At 48.0% G+C, this 25,380-nt stretch overlaps 1 protein-coding gene across 1 annotated transcript in view; it reads right to left on the bottom strand.

The window, feature by feature from the left end:
• Positions 1-25,380, bottom strand: part of CFAP300 (cilia and flagella associated protein 300) — a 158,367-nt gene that overhangs the window by 45,787 nt on the left and 87,200 nt on the right. Inside the window, exons 4-5 of the mRNA XM_063957013.1 lie at positions 16,887-17,053; positions 8,817-8,989 (exon numbers count right to left, since the gene is read on the bottom strand). Of these exons, the coding sequence (XP_063813083.1) occupies positions 8,817-8,989; positions 16,887-17,053 (340 nt within the window). The remainder of the gene's footprint in view (positions 1-8,816; positions 8,990-16,886; positions 17,054-25,380) is intronic.

Below are 25,380 nucleotides of genomic sequence, written 5' to 3'. Positions count from 1 at the left end.
GGCGGCAGTGCTGCGGGAGCGAGCGGTCGCCTCGGGGGCTTGCTCAGTGTACTGTCAGCGGAGGTAATGACCATTAACCTCAGAGGGTTGGACACTACTCGCCCCCTAAGTCCCACGAAGCAGGGAGGCTGTTGCCAGCAGCCTCCCTGTGCCAAACTCTAAGAAAAACAATAAAACTAGAAAAACTCCTATGGAGCTCCCCTAGCTGTGACCGGCTCCACCGGGCACATTTTCTAAACTGAGTATGGTAGGAGGGGCATAGAGGGATGAGCCAGCCCACACTATTAAACTCTTACAGTGCCCATGGTACTAATGTGGACCCCAGCATCCCCTAGGATGTAAGAGAAAATCAATAACCACCTGCTGTGATAAAGAAACCGGTTATACTTATTTAAGAATTTCTTACCAGGTATGTTTTAGCAAAAAGGCAATAAAACAGTTGTAAAACCGATCAGCATACCAAGACACTTCTTTCTGTGAGATCACCAGGAAAAGGGAGGATTGGACAAGGAACATTGTTTAAAAATAATAAAATTGATGTATTTGTATTCTGAAACAATTCACGTGTCTGGATTGATTTTCCAAATGCTAAATTTATGCAAGGAATTATTTAGTTTATAGAATCTTTAATTCATTCAAGTTGTGATTGTATTGCGAGGGTAACAGAAAAGTCAGTTTTATGCAGACCAGGTAGTATGTTTTAATTTTGAAAAACACCCACATCATTAATGCCCAAGAGGGGGCGACATCTTAACCCAGACTGCCCCCAGCAGACTGTCCCTCTCATCTACAGCCTATTCTATACCCATATAATACTTCTGCTCTGCAAGTTCTAGCAGCTCCAGTTCCACGTGCACTCCTAGTCCCTCTTGCTTCTACAGTCTTAGCACGGCCCCCTCTCTCCAGACTGTAAGCTCTCAACAGTAGGCCCCCTACTCTACTCCACGTCTGACCTTCTTCATCAACCCCATCTGTTATTTGCAACTGTATACTGTATGATTGTTCGGACGGTCCAGCGCAGCGGAGCTTTGTGGTGCATTACAAATAAATTACAATAACTGTTCTTACCCTACACTTGCCTACAGCTTCCTCTAATCCTCATGAATAAATCATATATACACAAAAAACTTTATGGACGCATACATATTATTTGTGCCCCTGCCCAGTACTCAAGTGCATATGCTACACAAAAAAATAAGAATTTACTTACCGATAATTCTATTTCTCATAGTCCGTAGTGGATGCTGGGGACTCCGTAAGGACCAAGGGGAATAGCGGCTCCGCAGGAGACTGGGCACATCTAAAGAAAGCTTTAGGACTATCTGGTGTGCACTGGCTCCTCCCCCTATGACCCTCCTCCAAGCCTCAGTTAGGATACTGTGCCCGGACGAGCGTACACAATAAGGAAGGATTTTGAATCCCGGGTAAGACTCATACCAGCCACACCAATCACACCGTATAACCTGTGATCTGAACCCAGTTAACAGCATGATAACAGAGGAGCCTCTGAAAGATGGCTCACAACAATAATAACCCGATTTTTGTAACAATAACTATGTACAAGTATTGCAGACAATCCGCACTTGGGATGGGCGCCCAGCATCCACTACGGACTATGAGAAATAGAATTATCGGTAAGTAAATTCTTATTTTCTCTAACGTCCTAAGTGGATGCTGGGGACTCCGTAAGGACCATGGGGATTATACCAAAGCTCCCAAACGGGCGGGAGAGTGCGGATGACTCTGCAGCACCAAATGAGAGAACTCCAGGTCCTCCTCAGCCAGGATATCAATTTTGTAGAATTTTACAAACGTATTTGCTCCTGACCAAGTAGCTGCTCGGCAAAGTTGTAAAGCCGAGAACCCTCGGGCAGCCGCCCAAGATGAGCCCACCTTCCTTGTGGAGTGGGCATTTACAGATTTTTGGCTGTGGCAGGCCTGCCACAGAATGTGCAAGCTGAATTGTACTACAAATCCAACGAGCAATAGTCTGCTTAGAAGCAGGAGCACCCAGCTTGTTGGGTGCACACAGGATAAACAGCGAGTCAGATTTCCTGACTCCAGCCGTCCTGGAAACATATATTTTCAGGGCACTGACAACGTCTAGCAACTTGGAGGCCTCCAAGTCCCTAGTAGCCGCAGGCACCACCAATAGGTTGGTTCAGGTGAGACGCTGAAACCACCTTGGGGAGAAACTGAGGACGAGTCCTCAATTCCGCCCTGTCCGAATGGAAAATCAGATAAGGGCTTTTTCAGGATAAAGCCGCCAATTCTGACACGCGCCTGGCCCAGGCCAGGGCCAACAGCATGACCACTTTCCATGTGAGATATTTTAACTCCACAGATTTAAGTGGTTCAAACCAATGTGACTTTTGGAACCCAAAACTACATTGAGATCCCAAAGTGCCACTGGAGGCACAAAAGGAGGCTGTATATGCAGTACCCCTTTTACAACGTCTGAACTTCAGGGACTGAAGCTAGTTCTTTTTGGAAGAAAATTGACAGGGCCGAAATTTGAACCTTAATGGACCCCAATTTCAGGCCCATAGACACTCCTGTTTGCAGGAAATGTAGGAATCGACCCAGTTGAATTTCCTCCGTCGGGCCTTACTGGCCTCGCACCACGCAACATATTTTCGCCAATTGCGGTGATAATGTTTTTGCGGTTACATCCTTCCTGGCTTTGATCAGGATAGGGATGACTTCATCCGGAATGCCTTTTTTCCTTCAGGATCCGGCGTTCAACCGCCATGCCGTCAAACGCAGCCGCGGTAAGTCTTGGAACAGACAGGGTCCTTGCTGGAGCAGGTCCCTTCTTAGAGGTAGAGGCCACGGATCCTCCGTGAGCATCTCCTGAAGTTCCGGTTACCAAGTCCTTCTTGGCCAATCCGGAACCACGAATATAGTGCTTACTCCTCTCCATCTTATCAATCTCAGTACCTTGGGTATGAGAGGCAGAGGAGGGAACACATACCCTGACTGGTACACCCACGGTGTTACCAGAGCGTCTACAGCTTATTGCCTGAGGGTCCCTGGACCTGGCGCAATACCTGTCGAGTTTTTAATCATGTGGAAGACTTCTGGGTGAAGTCCCCACTCTCCCGGGTGGAGGTCGTGCTGAGGAAGTCTGCTTCCCAGTTGTCCACTCCCGGAATGAATACTGCTGACAGTGCTATCACATGATTTTCCGCCCAGCGAAGAATCCTTGCAGCTTCTGCCATTGCCCTCCTGCTTCTTGTGCCACCCTGTCTGTTTACGTGGGTGACTGCCGTGATGTTGTCCGACTGGATCAACACCGGCTGACCTTGAAGCAGAGGTCTTGCTAAGCTTAGAGCATTGTAAATGTCCCTTAGCTTCAGGATATTTATGTGAAGTGATGTCTCCAGGCTTGACCATAAGCCCTGGATATTCCTTCCCTGTGTGACTGCTCCCCAGCCTCGCAGGCTGGCATCCGTGGTCACCAGGACCCAGTCCTGAATGCCTAATCTGCGGCCCTCTAGAAGATGAGCACTCTGCAACCACCACAGGAGGGACACTCTTGTCCTTGGTGACAGGGTTATCCGCTGATGCATCTGAAGATGCGATCCGGACCATTTGTCCAGCAGGTCCCACTGGAAAGTTCTTGCGTGGAATCTGCCGAATGGGATTGCTTCGTAGGAAGCCACCATTTTACCCAGAACCCTTGTGCATTGATGCACTGAGACTTGGCTCGGTTTTAGGAGGTTCCTGACTAGCTCGGATAACTCCCTGGCTTTCTCCTCCGGGAGAAACACCTTTTTCTGGACTGTGTCCAGGATCATCCCTAGGAACAGAAGACACGTCGTCGGAACCAGGTGCGATTTTGGAATATTGAGAATCCAATCGTGCTGCCGCAACACTACCTGAGATAGTGCTACACCGACCTCCAACTGTTCCCTGGATCTTACCCTTATCAGGGAATTGTCCAAGGAAGGGATAACTAAAATTCACTTCCTTCGAAGGAATATCATCATTTCGGCCATTACCTTGGTAAAGACCCGGGGTGCCGTGTACCATCCATACGGCAGCGTCTGAACTGATAGTGACAGTTCTGTACCATAAACCTGAGGTACCCTTGGTGAGAAGGGTAAATTTTGACATGAAGGTAAGCATCCTTGATGTCCCGAGACATCATGTAGTCCCCTTCTTCCAGGTTCGCAATCACTGCTCTGAGTGACTTAATCTTGAATTTGAACCTCTGTACGTAAGTGTTCAAAGATTTTAGATTTAGAATCGGTCTCACCGAGCCGTCCGGCTTCGGTACCACAACAGTGTGGAATAATACCCCGTTCCCTGTTGCAGGAGGGGTATCTTGATTATCACCTGCTGGGAATACAGCTTGTGAATGGCTTCCAAAACTGTCTCCCTGTCAGAAGGAGACATCGGTAAAGCCGACTTTAGGAAACGGCGAGGGGGAGACGTCTCGAATTCTAATTTGTACCCCTGAGATATCACCTGAAGGATCCAGGGGTCTACTTGCGAGTGAGCCCACTGCGCGCTGAAATTCATTGAGACGGGCCCCCCACAGTGCCTGATTCTGCTTGTAAAGCCCCAGCGTATACTGAGGGCTTGGCAGAAGCGGGAGAGGGTTTCTGTTCCTGGAAACTGGCTGATTTCTGCAGCCTTTTTCCTCTCCCTCTGTCACGGGGCAGAAATGAGGAACCTTTTGCCCGCTTGTCCACGAAAAGACTGCGCCTGATAATACGGCGTCTTCTCATGTTGAGAGGCGACCTGGGGTACAAACGTGGAATTCCCAGCTGTTGCCGTGGCCACCAGGTCTGAAAGACTGACCCCAAATAACTCCTCCCTTAATAAAGCAATACTTCCAAATGCCGTTTGGAATACGCATCACCTGACCACTGACGTGTCCATAACCCTCTACTGGTAGAAATGGACAACGCGCTTAGACTTGATGCCAGTCGGCAAATATTCCGCTGTGCATCACGCATATATAAAAATGCATCTTTTAAATGCTCTATAGGCAAAAATATACTGTCCCTATCTAGGGTATCAATATTTTCAGTCAGGGAATCCGACCACGCCAACCCAGCACTGCACATCCAGGCTGAGGCGATTGCTGGTCGCAGTATAACACCAGTATGTGTGTAAATACCTTTTAGGATACCCTCCTGCTTTCTATCAGCAGGATCCTTAAGGGCGGCCATCTCAGGCGAAGGTAGAGCCCTTACAAGCGTGTGAGCGCTTTATCCCCCCTAGGGGGTGTTTCCCAACGCACCCTAACCTCTGGCGGGAAAGGATATAATGCCAATAACATTTTAGAAATTATCCGTTGTTATCGGGGGAAACCCACGCATCATCACACACCTCATTTAATTTCTCAGATTCAGGAAAACTACAGGTAGTTTTTCCTCACCGAACATAATACCCCTTTTTTGGTGGTACTCGTATTATCAGAAATGTGTAAAACATTTTTCATTGCCTCAATCATGTAACGTGTGGCCCTACTGGAAGTCACATTCGTCTCTTCACCGTCGACACTGGAGTCAGTATCCGTGTCGGCGTCTATATCTGCCATCTGAGGTAACGGGCGCTTTAGAGCCCCTGACGGCCTATGAGACGTCTGGACAGGCACAAGCTGAGTAGCCGGCTGTCTCATGTCAACCACTGTCTTTTATACAGAGCTGACACTGTCACGTAATTCCTTCCAACAGTTCATCCACTCAGGTGTCGACCCCCTAGGGGATGACATCACTATTACAGGCATCTGCTCCGTCTCCACATCATTTTTCTCCTCATACATGTCGACACAAAAGTACCGACATACAGCACACACACAGGGAATGCTCTGATAGAGGACAGGACCCCACTAGCCCTTTGGGGAGACAGAGGGAGAGTTTGCCAGCACACACCAGAGCGCTATATATATACAGGGATAACCTTATATAAGTGTTTTTCCCCTTATAGCTGCTGTATAGTTAATACTGCGCCTAATTAGTGCCCCCCTCTTTTTTTTTAACCCTTTCTGTAGTGTAGTGACTGCAGGGGAGAGACAGGGAGCTTCCCTCCTGTGAGGGAAAATGGCGCCAGTGTGCTGAGGAGATAGGCTCCGCCCCTTTTTCGCTGACTTTTCTCCTGCTTTTTTATGGATTCTGGCAGGGGTTAAATGCATCCATATAGCCCAGGAGCTATATGTGATGCATTTTTTTTGCCATCCAAGGTGTTTTTATTGCGTCTCAGGGCGCCCCCCCCCAGCGCCCTGCACCCTCAGTGACCGAAGTGTGAAGTGTGCTGAGAGCAATGGCGCACAGCTGCAGTGCTGTGCGCTACCTTGTTGAAGACAGGACGTCTTCTGCCGCCGATTTTCCGGACCTCTTCTGCCTTCTGGCTCTGTAAGGGGGCCGGCGGCGCGGCTCTGGGACCCATCCAAGCTGGGCCTGTGATCTTCCCTCTGGAGCTAATGTCCAGTAGCCTAAGAAGCCCAATCCACTCTGCACGCAGGTGAGTTCGCTTCTTCTCCCCTTAGTCCCTCGATGCAGTGAGCCTGTTGCCAGCAGGTCTCACTGAAAATAAAAAACCTAATCTAAAACTTTCACTAAGAAGCTCAGGAGAGCCCCTAGTGTGCACCCTTCTCGTTCGGGCACAGAGATCTAACTGAGGCTTGGAGGAGGGTCAAAGGGGGAGGAGCCAGTGCACACCAGATAGTCCTAAAGCTTTCTTTAGATGTGCCCAGTCTCCTGCGGAGCCGCTATTCCCCATGGTCCTTACGGAGTCCCCAGCATCCACTTAGGACGTTAGAGAAATACTAATGAACGTTCAACTCTAAATAAGTCCTATAATGTAACTCAACATATGGACAGCTGCACTGGCGCGACTCTTATTCAAAGTCATTGGAATTCAAATCAATGTTTTTTTCACACAGGTTGAATGAAGCATCTACGGTTAGTGGTGCCAAGAGGGGGGTGGTACTATTTTTCCAGGCCTGATGGAGGGCCCAAGTACCACTCCCGCTCCTTACCTGGCAGCAGCACTTGCAGCTCTTCTCCTCAACCCTGCTGTGTGCTGAGCTGCAGTGTGGTCAGCTAGGCACTTAAAGTACTATTTTTTCTGGGGGAGGAGGGGGTTCTAAGTGTGCAGGGCCACGCCTTCCATGATTAGGTCACACCCCTGAAAAGTACATGGGCCCAGACAGGTCCTTTACTGCCCCGTCTACAGTCCACAAAGATAGATTTTAACCCTTGTGCCTGCCGCATAAGCCTATATCCAGTCATTCTGGAAAAGATAGATTTAGCCCTAAATGGACAAATTTTGCAGATATGCTTTATTGGCAACTGTGCAGGAGGACCATTCTGATTGGCCAGTACTATCACACGCATGCAAAGAGGGTCATTAGCCAAAAAGATTTTCCAGCCAATAGGATTTACAGGTAAAAACATCAAACTCCATGATTAGCTGAGGAAAACTTATTATGGAATTTGAATATCAATAGCACTGCTAGACTAAAGGAAAATATACAAGGGGTAACCTACATGGCATATGATCGGTTTTTAGATGGATCTAAGGTCTGTATCTGCATGAAAATAGCCATTGGCCAACAATCACCTGAAAGCTGAAGTACAAATGCAGTTCCAGAAAGCTAAACGCGTTTCACATCTAGGGGGAGATGTCCAACCTTCTAAAGAAAAAGAGTGGAGAAGTTGCCCAAAGCAACCAATTCGCTTCTAGCTAACATCAAGTACATTCTATAAAATGATAGGTAAAAGCAGATAGGTTGCTATGGGCAACATCTCTACTCTTTGGATGATCTCTCGAAGGCTTTCCCCAGCTATTTACTGATTGGATATTCCCTCCATGAAGTATTGATTGGTTTAACACAATTAATAAGGGAACAATATACTAATCGAAATATTCTATTTGAATAATACCGCTTTTAAACAAAAGTCCCCGGTCTGACCCGGGATTTGGAACACGGTTTCAAGCTGGGGCAGACCCGGGATTTATCCTGTTTCCAAGCGACGCCGACCCTGGGATATACCCAGGTCGTCATCATTCACATTGCACATGGGTGGTCTCTTTTGGGCTGGTGCTTGGAGACGACATAATCTCCAAGCGTTGGGAAATCCACAGACCAAGACCCCAGGGCAGCACATAACGTGATGGTGGCAATCCCAGCACTATGGCAGCTGCTGGGCTGCCCACAGCCTCCGTCTCTGTGCACTGCGGCAATGCTGCTGTCTGGATAGCAGGGCAGAGAGCAGTGGAGACATCATGCACCATATCCACCAACCAGCCGACCACCCGCGGGACGCTGAGGTTGGGAGGTATGGGCTTTCTCATCGCTGTATATGGGTCCCGGGTCCCTCAATCCTCCAACCCGGGTCCTTCCCGAGTCCAACCCTGCAAGCTCTGTGGGTTGAATTCCCAGGAAACTGGACCCAGGATATTTTGCAGGGAACATTTTCCACTGCCAGAAATCCTGGGTTGATGCAAAACTCGTGTTTTTCAAAGCTGTGTAACAGGGGTACAAGTCACCCCTCATAACTTGCATAGATTATAGTTCATAGACCACACCTGCATTCTGGGGCAGATGTATTAAGCCTGGAGAAACGATAGAGCAGTGATTAGTGGAAGGTGATAACGCACCAGCCAATCAGCTCCTGTCATTTTACATATTGGAGCTGATTGGCTGGTGCGTTATCACCTTGCACTTATCACTGCTTTATCACTTCTCCAGGCTTAATACATCTGCTCCTCTGTCCCATAAAATGTACTGCTATCTCCTAGTTTTTCGGAGCATTTTCCATGGCCTGTATTAAAGCATGTAGATGCCACTGTCTTACCTCAGTAGCTCTTTGTATATTGATTTTGTGGTTTCCAAATATGGATCAATTGTATCTTCAAACTGGCAGACGGCTCCCCCAAGACACAGGTGCTTGAAAAGAAGGAAGAGAAACTCTTCTCTATCTGATGGGCTGAAAATGTCAAACTTTTCAGAGTCTTCCAGAAGTAGCACCTAATACAAACAGACACGGAGAAAACAATGGTAAGAGGGGAAATAATAGGATTTTAATACCAACCGATAAATCCTTTTCTCCTAGTCCGTAGAGGATGCTGGGGACACTTCAAGAACCATGTGGTATAGACGGGATCCACAGGAGACATGGGCACACTATAAGACTTTGAATGGGTGTGAACTGGCTCCTCCCTCTATGCCCCTCCCCCAGACTCCAGTTATAGGAACTGTGCCCAGGGAGACGGACATTTCGAGGAAAAGGATTTATATAATTATTTTAAAACTAAGGTGCGATACATACCAGCTCACACCTCAAACACGCCGTACAACATGGCAATCAATAACAACGCATGCAACGGCATGACCAACAACAGTCACAGACTGACTGAACTCAACGCAACATGAGCGTAACTATAACCAAACTGCAGATACAGCCCGCACTGGGACGGGCGCCCAGCATCCTCTACGGACTAAGAGAAAAGGATTTACCGGTAGGTATTAAAATCCTATTTTCTCATACATCCTAGAGCAGTGGTGGCCAACGCGTGGCTCTTGAGCCACATGCGGCTCTTTCTATATTCAAATGTGGCTCCCAACTCTCAAAGAGATCTGTAAACCGCTGCACTCCAGCCAGACATGCAGCAGCACTACGTAGACTGAGAACTGAGGGAGCCAAATACACACGGGGGAGCTGGCTGGAGTGACACAGGCGAGTGCTGGCTGGAGTGACACAGGCGGGTGCTGGCTGGAGTGACACAGGCGGGTGCTGGCTGGAGTGACACAGGCGGGTGCTGGCTGGAGTGACACAGGCGGGTGCTGGCTGGAGGGACACATGGGGGAACTGAAGTGTATTATGTGAATCTGGCTTTTCAATATATTTTATGCGGATTTGGCTTTATCAATTATTTGATGTAGAAGGGAAGTGGCTTTTTCATTGTATTTTATGTTGGATCTGGCTTTTTCGATGTATTTTATACCAGGGGCGTGGCCTAGCAGGCACAAGGTCACACCCCATTTTTGCAAGTGCGCCTTCGGCTCGAAGTTGGCTCTTTGATGTACCTAACATGATTTCTTGGCTCTTTGTCTCTGACTGGTTGGCCACCCGTCCTAGAGGATGCTGGGGACACTTCAAGAACCATGGGGTTTATACCAAAGCTCTAGAATGGGCGGGAGAGTGCGGATGACTCTGCATCACCGATTGACCAAACAAGAGGTCCGCCTCAGCCAGGGTATCAAACTTGTAGAACTTCGCAAAGGTGTTTGAACCCGACCAAGTAGCAGCTCGGCAAAGTTGTAACGCCAAGACCCCTCGGGCAGCCGCCCAGGAAGAGCCCACCTTTCTGGTAGAATGGGCCTTCACCGATTTCGGTAACGGCAATCCAGCCGTAGAATGAGCCTGCTGAATCATATTACAGATCCAGCGTGCAATAGTCTGCTTAGAAGCAGGAGCCCCAATTTTGTTGGGAGCCCACAGGACAAACAGAGCCTCTGTTTTCCTAATCTGAGCCGTTCTGGCGACATAGATTTTTAATGCTCTGACCATATCGAGAGACTTCGATTACGCCAAGGCGTCAGTAGCCACTGGCACCACAATAGGCTGGTTCACGTGAAATGATGAAACCACTTTTGGCAGAAATTGCTGACGAGTTCGCAACTCCGCTCTATCAGCATGGAAGATTAAATAGGGGCTTTTGTGAGACAAAGCCGCCAACTCAGACACCCGCCTTGTGGATACCAAGGCCAACAACATGACCACTTTCCAAGTAAGGAATTTCAAGTCAACCTTACGCAAAGGTTCAAACCAATGTGATTGCAGGAACTGCAATACCACATTAAGATCCCACGGTGCCACAGGAGGCACAAATGGAGGTTGGATGTGCAGCACGCCCTTCACGAAGGTCTGAACTTCTGGAAGGGAGGCCAATTCTTTCTGAAAAAAGATCGACAAGGCCGAAATCTGAACTTTAATGGAGCCTAACTTCAGGCCCGCATCCACACCTGCTTGCAAAAAATGGAGCAAACGCCCCAGTTGAAATTCTTCCGTAGGAGCCTTCTTGGATTCACACCAAGACACATATTTCCTCCAAATACGGTGGTAATGCTTTGCCGTTACTTCTTTTCTAGCCTGAAGAAGAGTGGGAATGACTTCGCTGGGAATACCCTTCCGGGCTAGGTCATGCCGTCAAACGCAGCCGCGGTAAGTCTTGATACACGCACGGCCCCTGTTGTAACAGGTCCTCCCGAAGAGGAAGAGGCCACGGATCTTCTATGAGCAACTCCTGAAAGATCTGGATACCAGGCCCTTTTTGGCCAATCCGGAACAATGAGTATCGCCTGAACCCTTGTTCTTCTTATAATCTTTATCACCCTTGGAATGAGTGGAAGTGGAGGGAACACATATACCATGGGTCTTCAACCTGCGACCCTCCAGCTGCTGTGGAACTACATATCCCAGCATGCCCTGCCTCAGTTTTAGCATACCTTAATAGCAAAACTGTGGCAGGGCATGCTGGGATGTGTAGTTTCACAGCAGCTGGAGGGCCACAGGATGAAGACCCATGACATATACCGACGGAAACACCCACGGTGTCACTAGGGCGTCCACCGCTATCGCTTGAGGGTCCCTTGACCTGGAACAATATCTCTGAACTTTCCTGTTGAGGTGGGACGCCATCATGTCTATTTGAGGAATTCCCCAACGACTTGTCACTTCTGCAAAGACCTCTTGATGAAGACCCCACTCTCCCGGATGGAGATCGTGTCTGCTGAGGAAGTCTGCTTCCCAGTTGTCCACTCCTGGAATGAAGACTGCTGACAGAGCGCTGGCATGTCTTTCCGCCCAGCAAAGAATCTTCGTGGCCTCGGCCATTGCCGCTCTGCTCCTTGTTCCGCCCTGGCGGTTTATGTACGCCACTGCTGTTACGTTGTCTGACTGAATCAAGACGGGCAGACCGCGAAGAAGATGTTCTGCTTGCAGAATGCCGTTGTAAATGGCCCTTAATTCCAGAATGTTTATGTGCAGACAAGCTTCCTGGCTTGACCATTTTCCCTGAAAATGTCTCCCCTGTGTGACTGCTCCCCAGCCTTGGAGGCTTGCATCTGTGGTCACCAGGATCCAATCCTGAATCCCGAACCTGCGTCCCTCCAGAAGATGAGAACTGTGCAACCACCACAGAAGGGAGATTCTGGTCCTGGAAGATAGGAATATTTTCCGGTGCATGTCCAGGTGAGACCTGGACCACTTGTCCAACAGGTCCCACTGAAACACCCTGGCATGGAACCTGCCATACGAAATGGCCTCGTAGGCCACCACCATCTTCCCCAGCAACCGAGTGCATTGAAGAACTGACACCCTTGCTGGTTTCAGAATCTGTTTTACCATGTTCTGTATTTCCAGAGCCTTTTCCACTGGAAGAAAAACTCTCTGCAATTCTGTATCCAGAATCATACCCAGGAACGACAGCCGTGTCGTCGGGACCAACTGTGATTTTGGCAAATTTAGGAGCCAACCATGGCCCTCATTCCGAGTTGTTCGCTCTGTAAATTTCATTGCATCGCAGCGATTTTCCGCTTAGTGCGCATGCGCAATGTCCGCACTGCGACTGCGCCAAGTAAATTTGCTATGAAGTTAGGATTTTTACTCACTGCTTTTTCTTCGCTCAGGCGATCGTAGTGTGATTGACAGGAAATGGGTGTTTCTGGGCGGAAACAGGCCGTTTTATGGGCGTGTGGGAAAAAACGCTACCGTTTCCGGAAAAAACGCAGGAGTGGCCGGAGAAACGGAGGAGTGTCTGGGCGAACGCTGGGAGTGTTTGTGACGTCAAACCAGGAACGACAAGCACTGAACTGATCGCAGATGCCGAGTAAGTCTGAAGCTACTCAGAAACTGCTACAAGGTGTGTAATCGCTATATTGCGAATACTTCGTTCGCAATTTTAAGATGCTAAGATTCACTCCCAGTAGGCGGCGGCTTAGCGTGAGCAACTCTGCTAAAATCGCCTTGCGAGCGAACAACTCGGAATGACCTCCCATGTTGTTGCAGAATCGTCAGTGAAAGGGCAACATTTTCCAGCAATTGTTCTTTGGACCTCGCCTTTATGAGATCGTCCAAGAACGGGATAATTGTGATTCCCTGCTTGCGCAGGAGAACCATAATTTCCGCCATTACTTTGGTGAAAATCCTCAGAGCCGTGGATAGACCAAATGGCAACGTCTGAAATTGGTAATGACAATCCTGAACAGCAAACCTCAGGTAAGCCTGATGTGGAGGATATATGGGGACGTGTAAGTAGGCATCCTTTATGTCGACTGACACCATAAAATCCCCCTCTTCCAGACTGGAGATCACTGCTCAGAGAGATTCCATCTTGAATTTGAATTTTTTTAGAAAGAAATTGAGGGATTTTAGGTTCAGAATCGGTCTGACTGAGCCATCCGGCTTTGGGACCACAAACAGGCTCGAATAAAAGCCTTCCCCCTGTTGTGACGAGGGTACCGGGACTATTACTTGATTTTGACACAACTTTAGTATCGCAGCGCATACTACCTCCCTTTCTAGAAGAGAAGCTGGCAAGGCCGATTTGAAAAATCGGTGAGGGGGCACGTCTTGAAACTCTAATTTGTACCCTTGGGTTACCATTTCTACTATCCTAGGATCCAGGTCCGAGTGCACCCAGACCTGACTGAAAAGTTTGAGATGTGCCCCCACCGATGCAGAGGAGCCCCAGCGTCATGCGGTGGATTTGGTAGAAGCCGGAGAGGACGTCTGCTCTTGGGAACTTGCCACAGCCTGTGACCTTTTTCCCCTTCCTCTTGCAGCAAGGAAGGAGGACCCTCGTCCTTTTTTGAATTTATTGGGCCGAAAGGACTGCATCTGATAGTAAGGCATTTTCTTCTGTTGTGCAGGAACATAAGGTAAAAATGACGACTTACCCGCGGTAGCCGTAGACACCAGGTCAGTGAGGCCGTCACCAAACAGGACACTACCGTTAAACGGTAACGACTCCATCGCCTTCTTAGAGTCAGCATCAGCATTCCATTGATGAATCCACAATGCTCTCCTTGCGGAGACTGCCATGGCATTGGCCCTTGATCCCAAAAGGCCAATATCCCTTACAGCTTCTTTCAAATATGCTGCAGCGTCCCTGATATGACCCCGAGTCAAAAGCACGCTATCCCTGTCTAAGGTATCTACCTCAGATGACAAGTTATCTGCCCACTTTTCAATAGCGCTACTCACCCATGCCGAAGCAACGGCAGGCCTGAGTAGTGCACCTGTAGTGACATAAATGGATTTTAATGTATTTTCCTGCTTACGATCCGCAGGATCCTTTAGGGCTGCCGTGTCAGGAGACGGAAGCGCCACCTTTTTTGGATAGACGCGATAAAGCTTTGTCTACTGTGGGGGTTGACTCCCAATTTTCCCTGTCCCCAAATGGAAACGGATATGCCACTGGAATTCTTTTGGGAACCTGTATCTTCTTGTCAGGATTTTCCCAAGCTTTTTCGAAAAGAGCGTTCAGTTCATGAGAGGGAGGAAACGTTACCTCAGGTTTCTTTCCTTTATACATACAGACCCTAGTATCAGGAACAGCAGGGTCCTCTATTATATGCAACACTTCTTTTATTGCCACAATCATGTACTGAATGCTCTTAGCCAGTTTTGGATTTAATCTGGCATCACTATAGTCGACACTGGAATCAGAGTCCGTGTCGGTATCTGTATCTGCTATCTGGGTAAATGCACGTTTCTGTGACCCCGAAGGGGCCTGAGCTTGTGACAATGCATCCTCCATGGATTTTCTCCATGTCTGGTTCTTAGACTCAGATTTATCAAATCTCTTAGTCAACCGAGTCACATTTGCATTCAAAACACTCAACATATTTACCCAATCATCCGTCGGTGGTGCCGACACGGTCACTCACAGTATTTTCAGTCCCCACTCCAGCCTCCTCCTGGGAAGAGCACTCAGCCTCAGACATGTCGACACACACGTACCGACACCCACAACTACACTGGGGCTATAGGAGACAGACCCACAACAAAGCCTGTAAGAGAGACCCAGAGGGAGTTCTGCCAGCTCACAACCCAGCGCCTATCCCGGTACTGCAGCGAGTAAAAGACTGCCCAGACCCGTTAGCTCTTTATATTTAAATAATTAGCACCAAATCACTTGTGCCCCCCGTTTTGCACCCTGTTATTTGTTACAGTAGTGTGGGAGGCCAGGCTCAGCGTCTTTGCAGCTTCTGTGAAGAGAAAATGGCGCTGGTCAGAGCTGTGAGGGCTAAGCCACGTCCCCTTCATGGCGCGCTTCAGTCCCGCTTAAAATACATATTTATACTAGCAGGGGTCCGTAATTAGTGCCTAGGCACTGTTTACACATCTGCCAGTGCTATTTGAGGGTCCTATGCTGCCCAGGGTGCACCCCCTGCGCCCTGCAGTGCCGTTCTTATGTGGGAGCATGGCGCGCAGCGCGGCCGCTGCGCGGTACCTCAAAAGCAGTCTTTTGCGTCACTGAAGTCTTCTGATCTTCCTATTCTCATCTGACTTCTGTCTTCTGGCTCTGTGAGGGGGGTGACGGCGTGGCTCCGGGAACAAGCAGCTAGGCATACCAAGTGATCGAACCCTCTGGAGCTAATGGTGTCCAGTAGCCTAAGAGGCAGAGCCTTTAAACTCAGAGAAGTGGGTCTGCTTCTCTCCCCTCAGTCCCACGATGCAGGGAGCCTGTTGCCAGCAGGTCTCCCTGAAAATAATAAACCTAAGTCTTTTTTCTGAGAAACTCTGGAGAGCTCCTCAGTGTGCATCCAGTCTCACTGGGCACAGAATCTAACTGGAGTCTGGGGGAGGGGCATAGAGGGAGGAGCCAGTTCACACCCATTCAAAGTCTTATAGTGTGCCCATGTCTCTTGCGGATCCCGTCTATACCCCATGGTTCTTGAAGTGTCCCCAGCATCCTCTAGGAAGTATGAGAAAATTTATGAGTACCCAAGTGATAACACTGACAAATGATGCAATTCCAGGGAAATTCCTGTTCTTAGACAGTATAAAAGTACTTAGAATGTATCCTCTTATACACTATACAACTGATAGTTGGTAATGTACAAATGGTCAGTTGCTTAAATCTTGGACATTTACAGCAGCAAATATAGGGGGTAATTCGGACCTGATCGCAGCAGCAAATTTGTTAGCTAGTGGGCAAACCATGTGCACTGCAGGATGGGGAGGGGGGGGGGGGATAAAACATGTGCAGAGAGAGTTAGATTTGGGTGGGGGGGTGTTCAAACTGAAATCTAAAATTGCAGTGTAAAAATAAAGCAGCCAGTATTTACCCTGCACAGAAACAATATAACCCACCCAAATCTAACTCTCTCTCTGCACATGGTTTTGCCCATTAGCTATCAAATTTGCTGCTGCGATCAGGTCTGAAAAAAAATTGTTCTCTACTGGGCAAAACCATGTTGCACTGCAGGTGGGGCAGATGTAACATGTGCAGAGAGATTTAGATTTGGGTGGGTTAGTTTATTTCTGTGTAGAGTAAATACTGGCTGCTTTATTTTTACACTGCATTTTAGATTTCAGTTTGAACACCCCCACCAAAATCTAACTCTCTCTGCACATGTTACATCTGCCCCACTCACAGTGCAACATGGTTTTGCCCATTAGAGAACAATTTTGCTGCTGCGATAAGGTTTGACTTAGGACCAATGTTTGGACAAACCTACTGATCAATATAAGAGCATATGTAGAAATGATTAGCCTAAATATTCCGTATGTCTGCCAGGTATTTACTCTGTGCTGAATTTGTGCGATTATATAATTTTGCAGATAAAGATTATGGTAAATCTATTGCTAATATCATTTAGAAAAGGATTTGGGTCTGATAATACTCCCATGTACCTTGCGAAGTTCGTCTGAAATAGTGAAGTCGTCCATATATTCATCCAGACACTTTGTAATACATCCGCCTTCCCGGACAATGTTCTCCTTGTACAAGCAATCAAACAAGGACATAGACAGCTGAGTGCATGGGATGTCTTCTGCTTTAATTGTTTTCACTTTCGTCCCTGCAATAAAATATCACTGTAACTAAAATGACATAATGTACTAACAGTATGTATTAATCTTGTTAAAATAGTAAAGAAACTATAATGGTATATTTATACAAGTATCATATACACATGCATACTTCTATACGGCCCGAGAAAAAAAGCCAGTACTCCATCTTTCAAATCTGCGTAGTGTTCACTCTAGGCTGTTTTAGCAGGGCGCCGCGCCCTGCCCGTTTTTTAACAGGCAATACCCGCCCTGCCCCTTTTGCGGCGCCCTGCTAGAACAGCCGCCCGCTCCATGCCCTCCCGGCGTGTATAGATGCCGTGCGCATGCGCGCGGCATCCATTCACGCATTGGGAGATGGCTGGGGGAAGCCCAACAGTGACGTCGCCGGCCACAGACGCTCTCTATAGTAGCGTTTGTGGGCCGCACCGCCCCCTAAAATGACGGAGGCGTGGCCACGCCCCCTAATTTGCGTGGCCGCGCCCCCATTTCGGACGCGCGCGCGGCGCACATGTGCCCCCGGAGTCCGGCGCCCTGCCCCTTTTCACTCCTAGAGTGAACACTATCTGCGCTTTCATGTATCGGTCATGATTCGGACACAAGTGCAATCAGTTTTTTGTATACCCATAGCAGTCTACTATCTTCCATATGCAAACGCGAGAATCTGCTGTAGTGTGCAGAAAACCCATGTGACTGACAGTGGAAGCCTGCCCCTCCCACTGGGGTTCCGTCTGCAGAAGCAGCTGTTATCACTGGGTGTGGTTCATCAAATCGACAGTGTCTAGGTCGACCACTATAGGTCGACAGTCACTAGGTCGACATGGATGGAAGGTCGACAGGGTTTCTAGGTCGACATGTGCTAGGTCGACAGGTCTAAAGGTCGACATGAGGATTTTTTATTTTTTTGGTGTCGTTTTCTTCGTAGAGTGACCGGGATCCCAAATTAGTGCACCGCGTCCCCACGCATGGCTCGCTTCGCTCGCCATGCTTCGGGCATGGTGCCTTCGCTCTGCTACCGCTTCGCTCGGCACACTTTACCGTTCCAATCGTAGTCCACGTGGATCGTTAAGTATGAAAAAATTCAAAAATATTTTTTTTTTAAAAAAAACTCATGTCGACCTTTAGACCTGTCGACCTAGCACATGTCGACCTAGAAACCCTGTCGACCTTCCGTCCATGTCGACCTAGTGACTGTCGACCTATAGTGGTCGACCTAAACATTGTCGACCTAGACACTGTCGATCTTCAGACCGGATCCCGTTATCACTAGTGTCTGGGCTTGCAGAAGCCCCTCAAAATGAGGCTTTTCTTTGCGAATGCATGGTCACAGCCCAAAGCACCCATTTCCCGAAAAAAAGTGTGGTCCGTCAGAACATAGGGAGTCATCCAGATCTGATTGGTGCTGTTCGTTTTCGCACATCTGGCGATCAGGTACTAAATGCGCATGCATATGCACCGCAATGTGCACGCGCACCAGACAACAACAACAACGGCATTACCGGGCAGCGATGGGGTGGTGCGAAAATTCCATTCGCACAGGTGTTTGCAAGGTGATTGACAAGAGGAAGCTGTTTGTGGGTGGGCAACTGACCGTTTACTGGGAATGTTCGGAAAAACGCAGGCGTGTCCAAGCTTTTTCAGGGAGGGTGTCGGATGTCAGCTCCGGCCCCGATCAGCCTGATGTGATCGCACTGGAGGAGTAAGTCCTGGGCTGCGCAGAGACTGCACAAAGTGGATTTTAGCAGCTCGGCATACACATAGGATTGCACACTTGCACAACGAATTTACACTCCCCCTGGAGGCGGCGACTATGTGAACATGGGATAGCAAAATTTGCAGCCCAGTGATTAGATCTGAATGACCCCCGTAGCTCATTCTGTACGCAGCGGCAATCTCTGTCAGTTATTGTACAGATGTGTCCTCATACATGTAGCCTCAACACGCCACGCAGCGGGAGATGCCTGGTGTGAGTGATCCGTCAGGTCCCATGCAACTCAGCTAGCGTTAGTGTTAGGCGTCTTTTTTTTTGGCTGAAAATGTGACTTAGCCGCAACGAGATACAACTAGGACGCACCAGGAGACTGTGCTGTTTCATAAGTGACACTTGTATATGTGTAAGACGGATACTGTATAAGAAGCACAGGGGACCTGGCATAGAAAAAAGCTGCGGCTGCTACATTGTAGCACTTAGGGGGTCATTCGAACCTGATCGTTGCTGTGCATTTTCGCACAGCAAGCGATCAGATCCAAACTGCGCATGCGTATGCTCCACAATGCGCAGGCGCGACAGACGGCTGCAAAGCGGATCGCCGGTCAGCTATGCGAAGGATCCATTTGCACGGGCGTTCGCAAGGAGATTGACAGGAAGAGGGCGTTTGTGGGTGGCAACTGACCGTTTTCAGAGAGTGTCTGGAAAAATGCAGGCGTGTCCAAGCGTTTGCAGGGCGGGTGTCTGACGTCAATTCCGGTCCTGGACAGCCTGATGTGATCACAGCGGCTGAGTAAGTCCTGGGCTGCGCAGAGACTGTACAAAATCAGTGTGTGCAGCTCTGCTATACATGCGATCGCACACTTACACAGCTAAAATGCACTCCCCTCGTGGTCGGCGACTATCTGATCGCAAGGCTGCAAAAATCGCTGCCCAGCGTTCAGGTCGGAATTACCCCAATAGTATGCAGATTCAGAGACACAGTCGCATCCAGATATAACAGTGTCACATAGCAAATTAATCAGCACAGTCTCCTGGTGCACCCTAGTCACAACGTTCGGAACCAGCACTGAACGCAGGTCACAGACAATGCATGGACCTCTGCCTGCACTACTTTCTCACATTGCCGTGTTTAGTACTTCATGTGCCCGCAGCACTTTGGGAGAGGTTTCCTTGTGTCAGCACTCAACATGGGAAAATGTCTGCAAACGTTTCTAACATCTTAATTGGAACAAGCCCTAAGGCGCATTACCAGAAGGTGAATGAAGCTTGAAAGCTTATCAAGAAGTGATGGACGTATCTATATGACGTGTTCAGTAACTATTCTCACGGAAGTTGTACAGACTGGGAGCTTAATTTACAGTTGGACAGGAATCCACTTGCACCATGTAATAATGCACTTTGGTGCACGGCTCATGCACTAAAACCTGCACCTGGAGTCTGTCGGCCTATCTTACATTGCGTCTGGAGAGGTGGATTGGGGACATTCACTTACAAGTGCTGCACAGCTAAGTTAAGCAAGCCCCTCAGAAATGCGGAGGTAGAATTAGAGGTACAGTAACACTAGATCTGCCTTTTAGGAGAAATACTTTTGCACATCGATAAGCTTGGTGCAGGTTTAGTCACGGATGATTCCAATGGTCACATCTTGTGTTTTAAAATATATAATAAAAAACCAAACAAAATAAAACACAGACCTCCCACCACCCCACCGCATAAAAAAACAACCAGCGCTACACAGTAGTTGCTGTTACACCCTAAAGCAGGGGGACGAAGGGGGTAATTCAGACCTGATCGCTGGGCAGCGATTTTTGCAGCCCTGCGATCGGATAGTCGGTGCCTACAGGGGGAGTGTATTTTAGCTGTGCAAGTGTGCGAACGCATGTGTAGCAGAGCTGTACAAACAGATCTTGTGCAGTCTCTGCGCAGCCCAGGACTTACTCAGCCGCTGCGATCACATCAGCCTGTCCAGGACCGGATTTGATGTCAGACACCCGCCCTGCAAATGCTTGGACACGCCTGTGTTATTCCAAACACTCCCTGAAAACGGTCAGTTACCACCCACAAACGCCTTCTTCCTCTCAATCTTCTTGCGAACGCCCGTGCGAATGGATCATTCGCACAAACCCATCGCTGAGCGGCGATCCGCTTTGTAGCCGTGCAACACGCCTGCCCATTGCGGTGCATACGCATGCGCAGTCTGTGTCTGATCGCCCGCTGTGCGAAATCGCACAGCAGCGATCAAGTCTGAATCACCCCAATGTCACCAGCCTATGTTGGTAGCTAGCATCAGACAGTGCTAAGGGGTCCACCTGTCATAAAGTTACCTGGCCCAGTATGTTTGGTGCAAAACACAAGCTCTATGGGGGTGATTCCGACCTGATCGCACGCTGCGCTTCCTCGCAGCCGTGCGATCGGCTCGGAACTGTGCATGCGCTGCGCCTGCATTGCGCAGGTGCGTCGTTGCCCGGCGACTGCAGCGACGCCGCTAGCGAAGAAAGCAGACGCAGCAGCGACCGCAAGAAGATTGACAGGAGGTAGGCGTTCCGTGGCGTCAACTCACCATTTTCTGGGCGTGAAAATCCGAAAGCAGGCGTGTCGAGGCGTTTGGAGGGCGGATGTCTGACGTCAATTCCGGGACCTGCAGCCCTGGATTGATCGCACAAGATAAGTAACTCTTACCCTGGTCTTGTTTTACACAAAACTGTTTTTGCATAGCAGGGCTGCACAAGCGATCGCAGCCCTGCTATGCAAAAAAAAACCTCCCCCATAGGCGGTGTCTAGTTGATCGCACAGGCAGCAAAAAGTTGCTACGTGCGATCAACTCGGAATGACCCCCTATGTGGGGAGTGGGGCTGCAAAAAAACCTCCAAAACACTGTATGTTCCCTCTCCTCTAAAAAGTAATGTCCCTGCATTGGAATGCAATGGGGCTCAACCCATACTTGCCTACTTTTGAAAACTAGAATCAGGGACGTACTACACTACGATGTGCCGCGCAAAGTATATATTAGTATATTTTGGAATGTTTTGCAAATATCCAAAAATATACTGGTAGGTTAATCATACCTCCCAACATCGGGAGATGGTAAGGAGGGACTTCAGACGAAAAGGGGCGTGGTCTACAGAAAGGGGACGTGTCTTCCCAAGAGTGCTGCGATCGTGAGCCATGCCCCCATTTTCTGTCACTGTGGGGTCATGCCCAGTGCTCTATGAGTTGCTGGCATGCCCCCAATCCCTTCGTCTCCCGTGTATAGACACTGCATGTGCACAGCGTCTATTCACCGTTGCTCAGCCAGAGCAGCGACTGACAGGAGCCTGCCAACTACCCCCTCCTTTCCCACTGTGGGACACTGCGGCCTGCAGGTGGGACAGCGGGACAGTCCCCCAAAAAATGGGACTGTCCCGCGAAAATCGGGACATTTGGGAGGTATGGGTTAATTGACTCACAACAAAAATAATCCTAGCATGAATGTGTGTACGTGTACATGTGATAGGGAATATAGATTGTAAGGTCTACTGGGGCAGGGACTGATGTGAATGGCCAAATATTCTCTGTAAAACACTGTGGAATATGTGTGCGCTAGATAAATAACTAGTAATAAATAAGTATTGATACTAACATTGTTGTCTGCAATACAGGGTTTCTTGTTTGCAACTAATGAAGTCTTCACTAAACATATAAGTAAATTAGGGTTTCAATGTAGTAAATGTTATTGTAAACACTGGACGTCTTCATCTTGTAGGCACTACCTTTATTTATTGAATGTGCTGTTTTCCATATCATTTCAGCATTAGCCAAATCATTATGGACACCAGATACTCTAATTAAACAAAAGTATTTAACTTCAGAAAAATAACTATCAATGCTCAGCAGCAGCAGCAGCATCAAGCTATGGATGAGTGCACAGTAGAACAGATAAGAAGACCCTATGGGGGTAATTCAGACCTGATCGTAGCAGCAAATTTTGTTAGCAGTTGGACAAAACCATGGTCCTCATTCTGAGTTGATCGCACCAAGCAACTTTTTGCTGCTGGTGCGATCAACTAATCTCCGCCTATGGGGGAGTGTATTTTAGCATAGCAGGGCTGCGATCGCTTGTGCTGCCCTGCTATGCTAAATAAGTTTCACACAAAACGAGACCAGCCCTGGACATACTTACCCTGTGCGACGGGTCCAGAGATGATGGTCACGGCTTTGACGTCAGACATCCGCCCTCCATTTGCCTGGACGTGCCTGCGTTTTTCTTACCACTCCCCGAAAATGGCTTCAAACGGTCAGTTGCAGTGTAAAAATAAAGCAGGCAGTATTTACTCTGCACAGAAACAAAATAACCTCCCCAAATCTAACTCTCTCTGCAACTGTTATATCTGCCACACCTGCAGAGCACATGGTATTGCCCAACTGCTAACAAATTTGCTGCTACAATCAGGTCTGAATTAGCCCCAATAACTCACAAATCATGTGCTGCTGTCTCTCTCTCCAGGGTACCCACAAGCGGCGATAATGAGAGTTGTCAGCAGTGACTACTGGGCAGCTACAGTAAATCACTGTTCTTGCAAAGAAACTCATTTGTGTCACTCCTGGCAGAATCGGAAGAATCCGGGAGATTTGACCTACAAAGCAGGGCAGCAGGAGATTTATGACTGAAACGAGAGCCTCCTGCATGATACGCGAGAGCAGGCAACTATGGCTCAACCTAACCCTACTGGAATTTGGATACTAGGGTGATGAGCGTTAAATAAAACTAAAACAAAAAAGTGAAAGAGCGAGAGAGAGAGAGCGAGAGAGAAAGAGAAACTGGAGTGGCATCGCTGCCATACCAGTATTGTCAGCATAATCACTCCTACATATTATATAACTAGATAATCAGTAAATCAAAATGCACGGTCAAGGGGTTAAACCATTTGTATTTAAAACATTTCAGACCCTCAGAAGAAACGCGTCAGCTGGGAGACACATATGGCAGACTGACAGGACTATACGATAGGTCCAATGGAGCAGAGTGGATCTACTCTGAAATCTTACTGGGTGAGTTACATTTTATACAGATACAGCATAGTGGTGACTTGTGTTATAGGGTCCGAGGCAAGGCTGCAGGATTCATATACTCATTGCCGGTAAGCCAGTGTTCCATAAGAAAGATCTTACAAACCACTTGGTAAGTGTGTACTGTACGCAAAAGTGGTCTGGGGGCACCTCTGGTTAACGTCATAATGTGGTTTACTGCAAATATGAAGGGAAAAACGTTTCCCTTTTTTAATATCTCTAATTCTGCAGTTGCACCAAACAGCTCCCGTGCAACTCTGCTAGGATGGACATCTTTTGTGTATATTTTTCCTCCGAAAATGCGTCTTAGTTGCAATGTGATGCGACTAGGATACACTAGAAGACTGTAACACTTGTATATCTGTGTGCAACTGTATATTAAGTGCTACGATGCAGTTGTGTTTTGTATACAGCCTCAGTCGCACACATATACGTGTCGCATATCAAATTTATCAATGCAGTCTCTGTGTGTCCTAGTTGCATCATATTGCGACTAAGGCACATTTTTGACCTAGCGGATCAATCGCGGCAGACATCTCACACTGCTACAGATGAATCCTCATACATATAGCCTCAATCCGCCATATAGTGCAAGATGCCTGGCGTGAGTGAGCCGCCAAGTCCTGTGCAACGCTGCTAATGTTGGATGTCTTTTTTTGCCAAAAATGCGTCTTAGTGGCAATGCAGTGCAACTAGGACGCATGTTGAGACTGTGCTGATAAATGTGATATATGACACTTGTATGTGTGTGTGGCTGAGTCTGTATATGGAGCAGAATAGAACTTGTATTGAAATAAAGTTGCGGCTGCTACATTGTAGCACTTCATATACAGATGCAGAGACTCAGTCACACTCAGATATACAAGTGTCATGTATCAAATTAATCAGTGTAGTCTCCTCGTGCCTCCTACTCACATTGTGTTGCAACGAAGACACATTTTCTGCAAAATATAAGCTAAAAAAAACGCCTGATGCTAGAAGATTCTCACGCGACCTGGCGTGTCAAGAGGGGTCCCTGTTGTGTTTGTTACATAAGACATGAAGTCTGCTGTGTATAAACTGCTTCATGTCCGTGATCACAGTTCTTGACAGTTCTGCATAAAATCTGATGTGACTAGGAGCTCATTCATATAAAATATATGTTAAGGCCTTGTGGTCATGTTGTAAGCAGTTCTATATATAAGCTGAATGATGTATTCAGAACAGGTCAAATGACAGAGGCACAGTGAGACACGTGCCAAAAAAAGGAATCCTATTTATAATTTGGCAAGAAACAACGGACAATTCAGAGTTCAGTGGATATGAGGGAAAGGATGTATGTGATATCATCTGTATAAACTGCAATATCATCTCTATAATCTACACACAATTGAAGCCTATGGGACAAAAAATAAATGCTTTATAAAACCTTAAACAAACGCTACAGTAGGGACAATTTAATGATAGTCCCTGAGATTTGGCTGATTATCCTTATCTATTGTGTCTGAAAGGCTGGGTCTGTCCTCAGGGAGTATTGCACAGAAGTATAGGGTTTCATCACCCGGGTGTGGGTGGCGACTGTCAGTGTGACTCAATCACCTG

The sequence above is a fragment of the Pseudophryne corroboree genome, chromosome 2 (assembly GCF_028390025.1).
Source record: "Pseudophryne corroboree isolate aPseCor3 chromosome 2, aPseCor3.hap2, whole genome shotgun sequence".
In the NCBI taxonomy this organism is placed as follows: Eukaryota; Metazoa; Chordata; class Amphibia; order Anura; family Myobatrachidae; genus Pseudophryne; species Pseudophryne corroboree.
The sequence above is the reverse complement of the archived record's forward strand: the minus strand, read 5'-3'. Positions and strand labels throughout refer to the sequence as shown.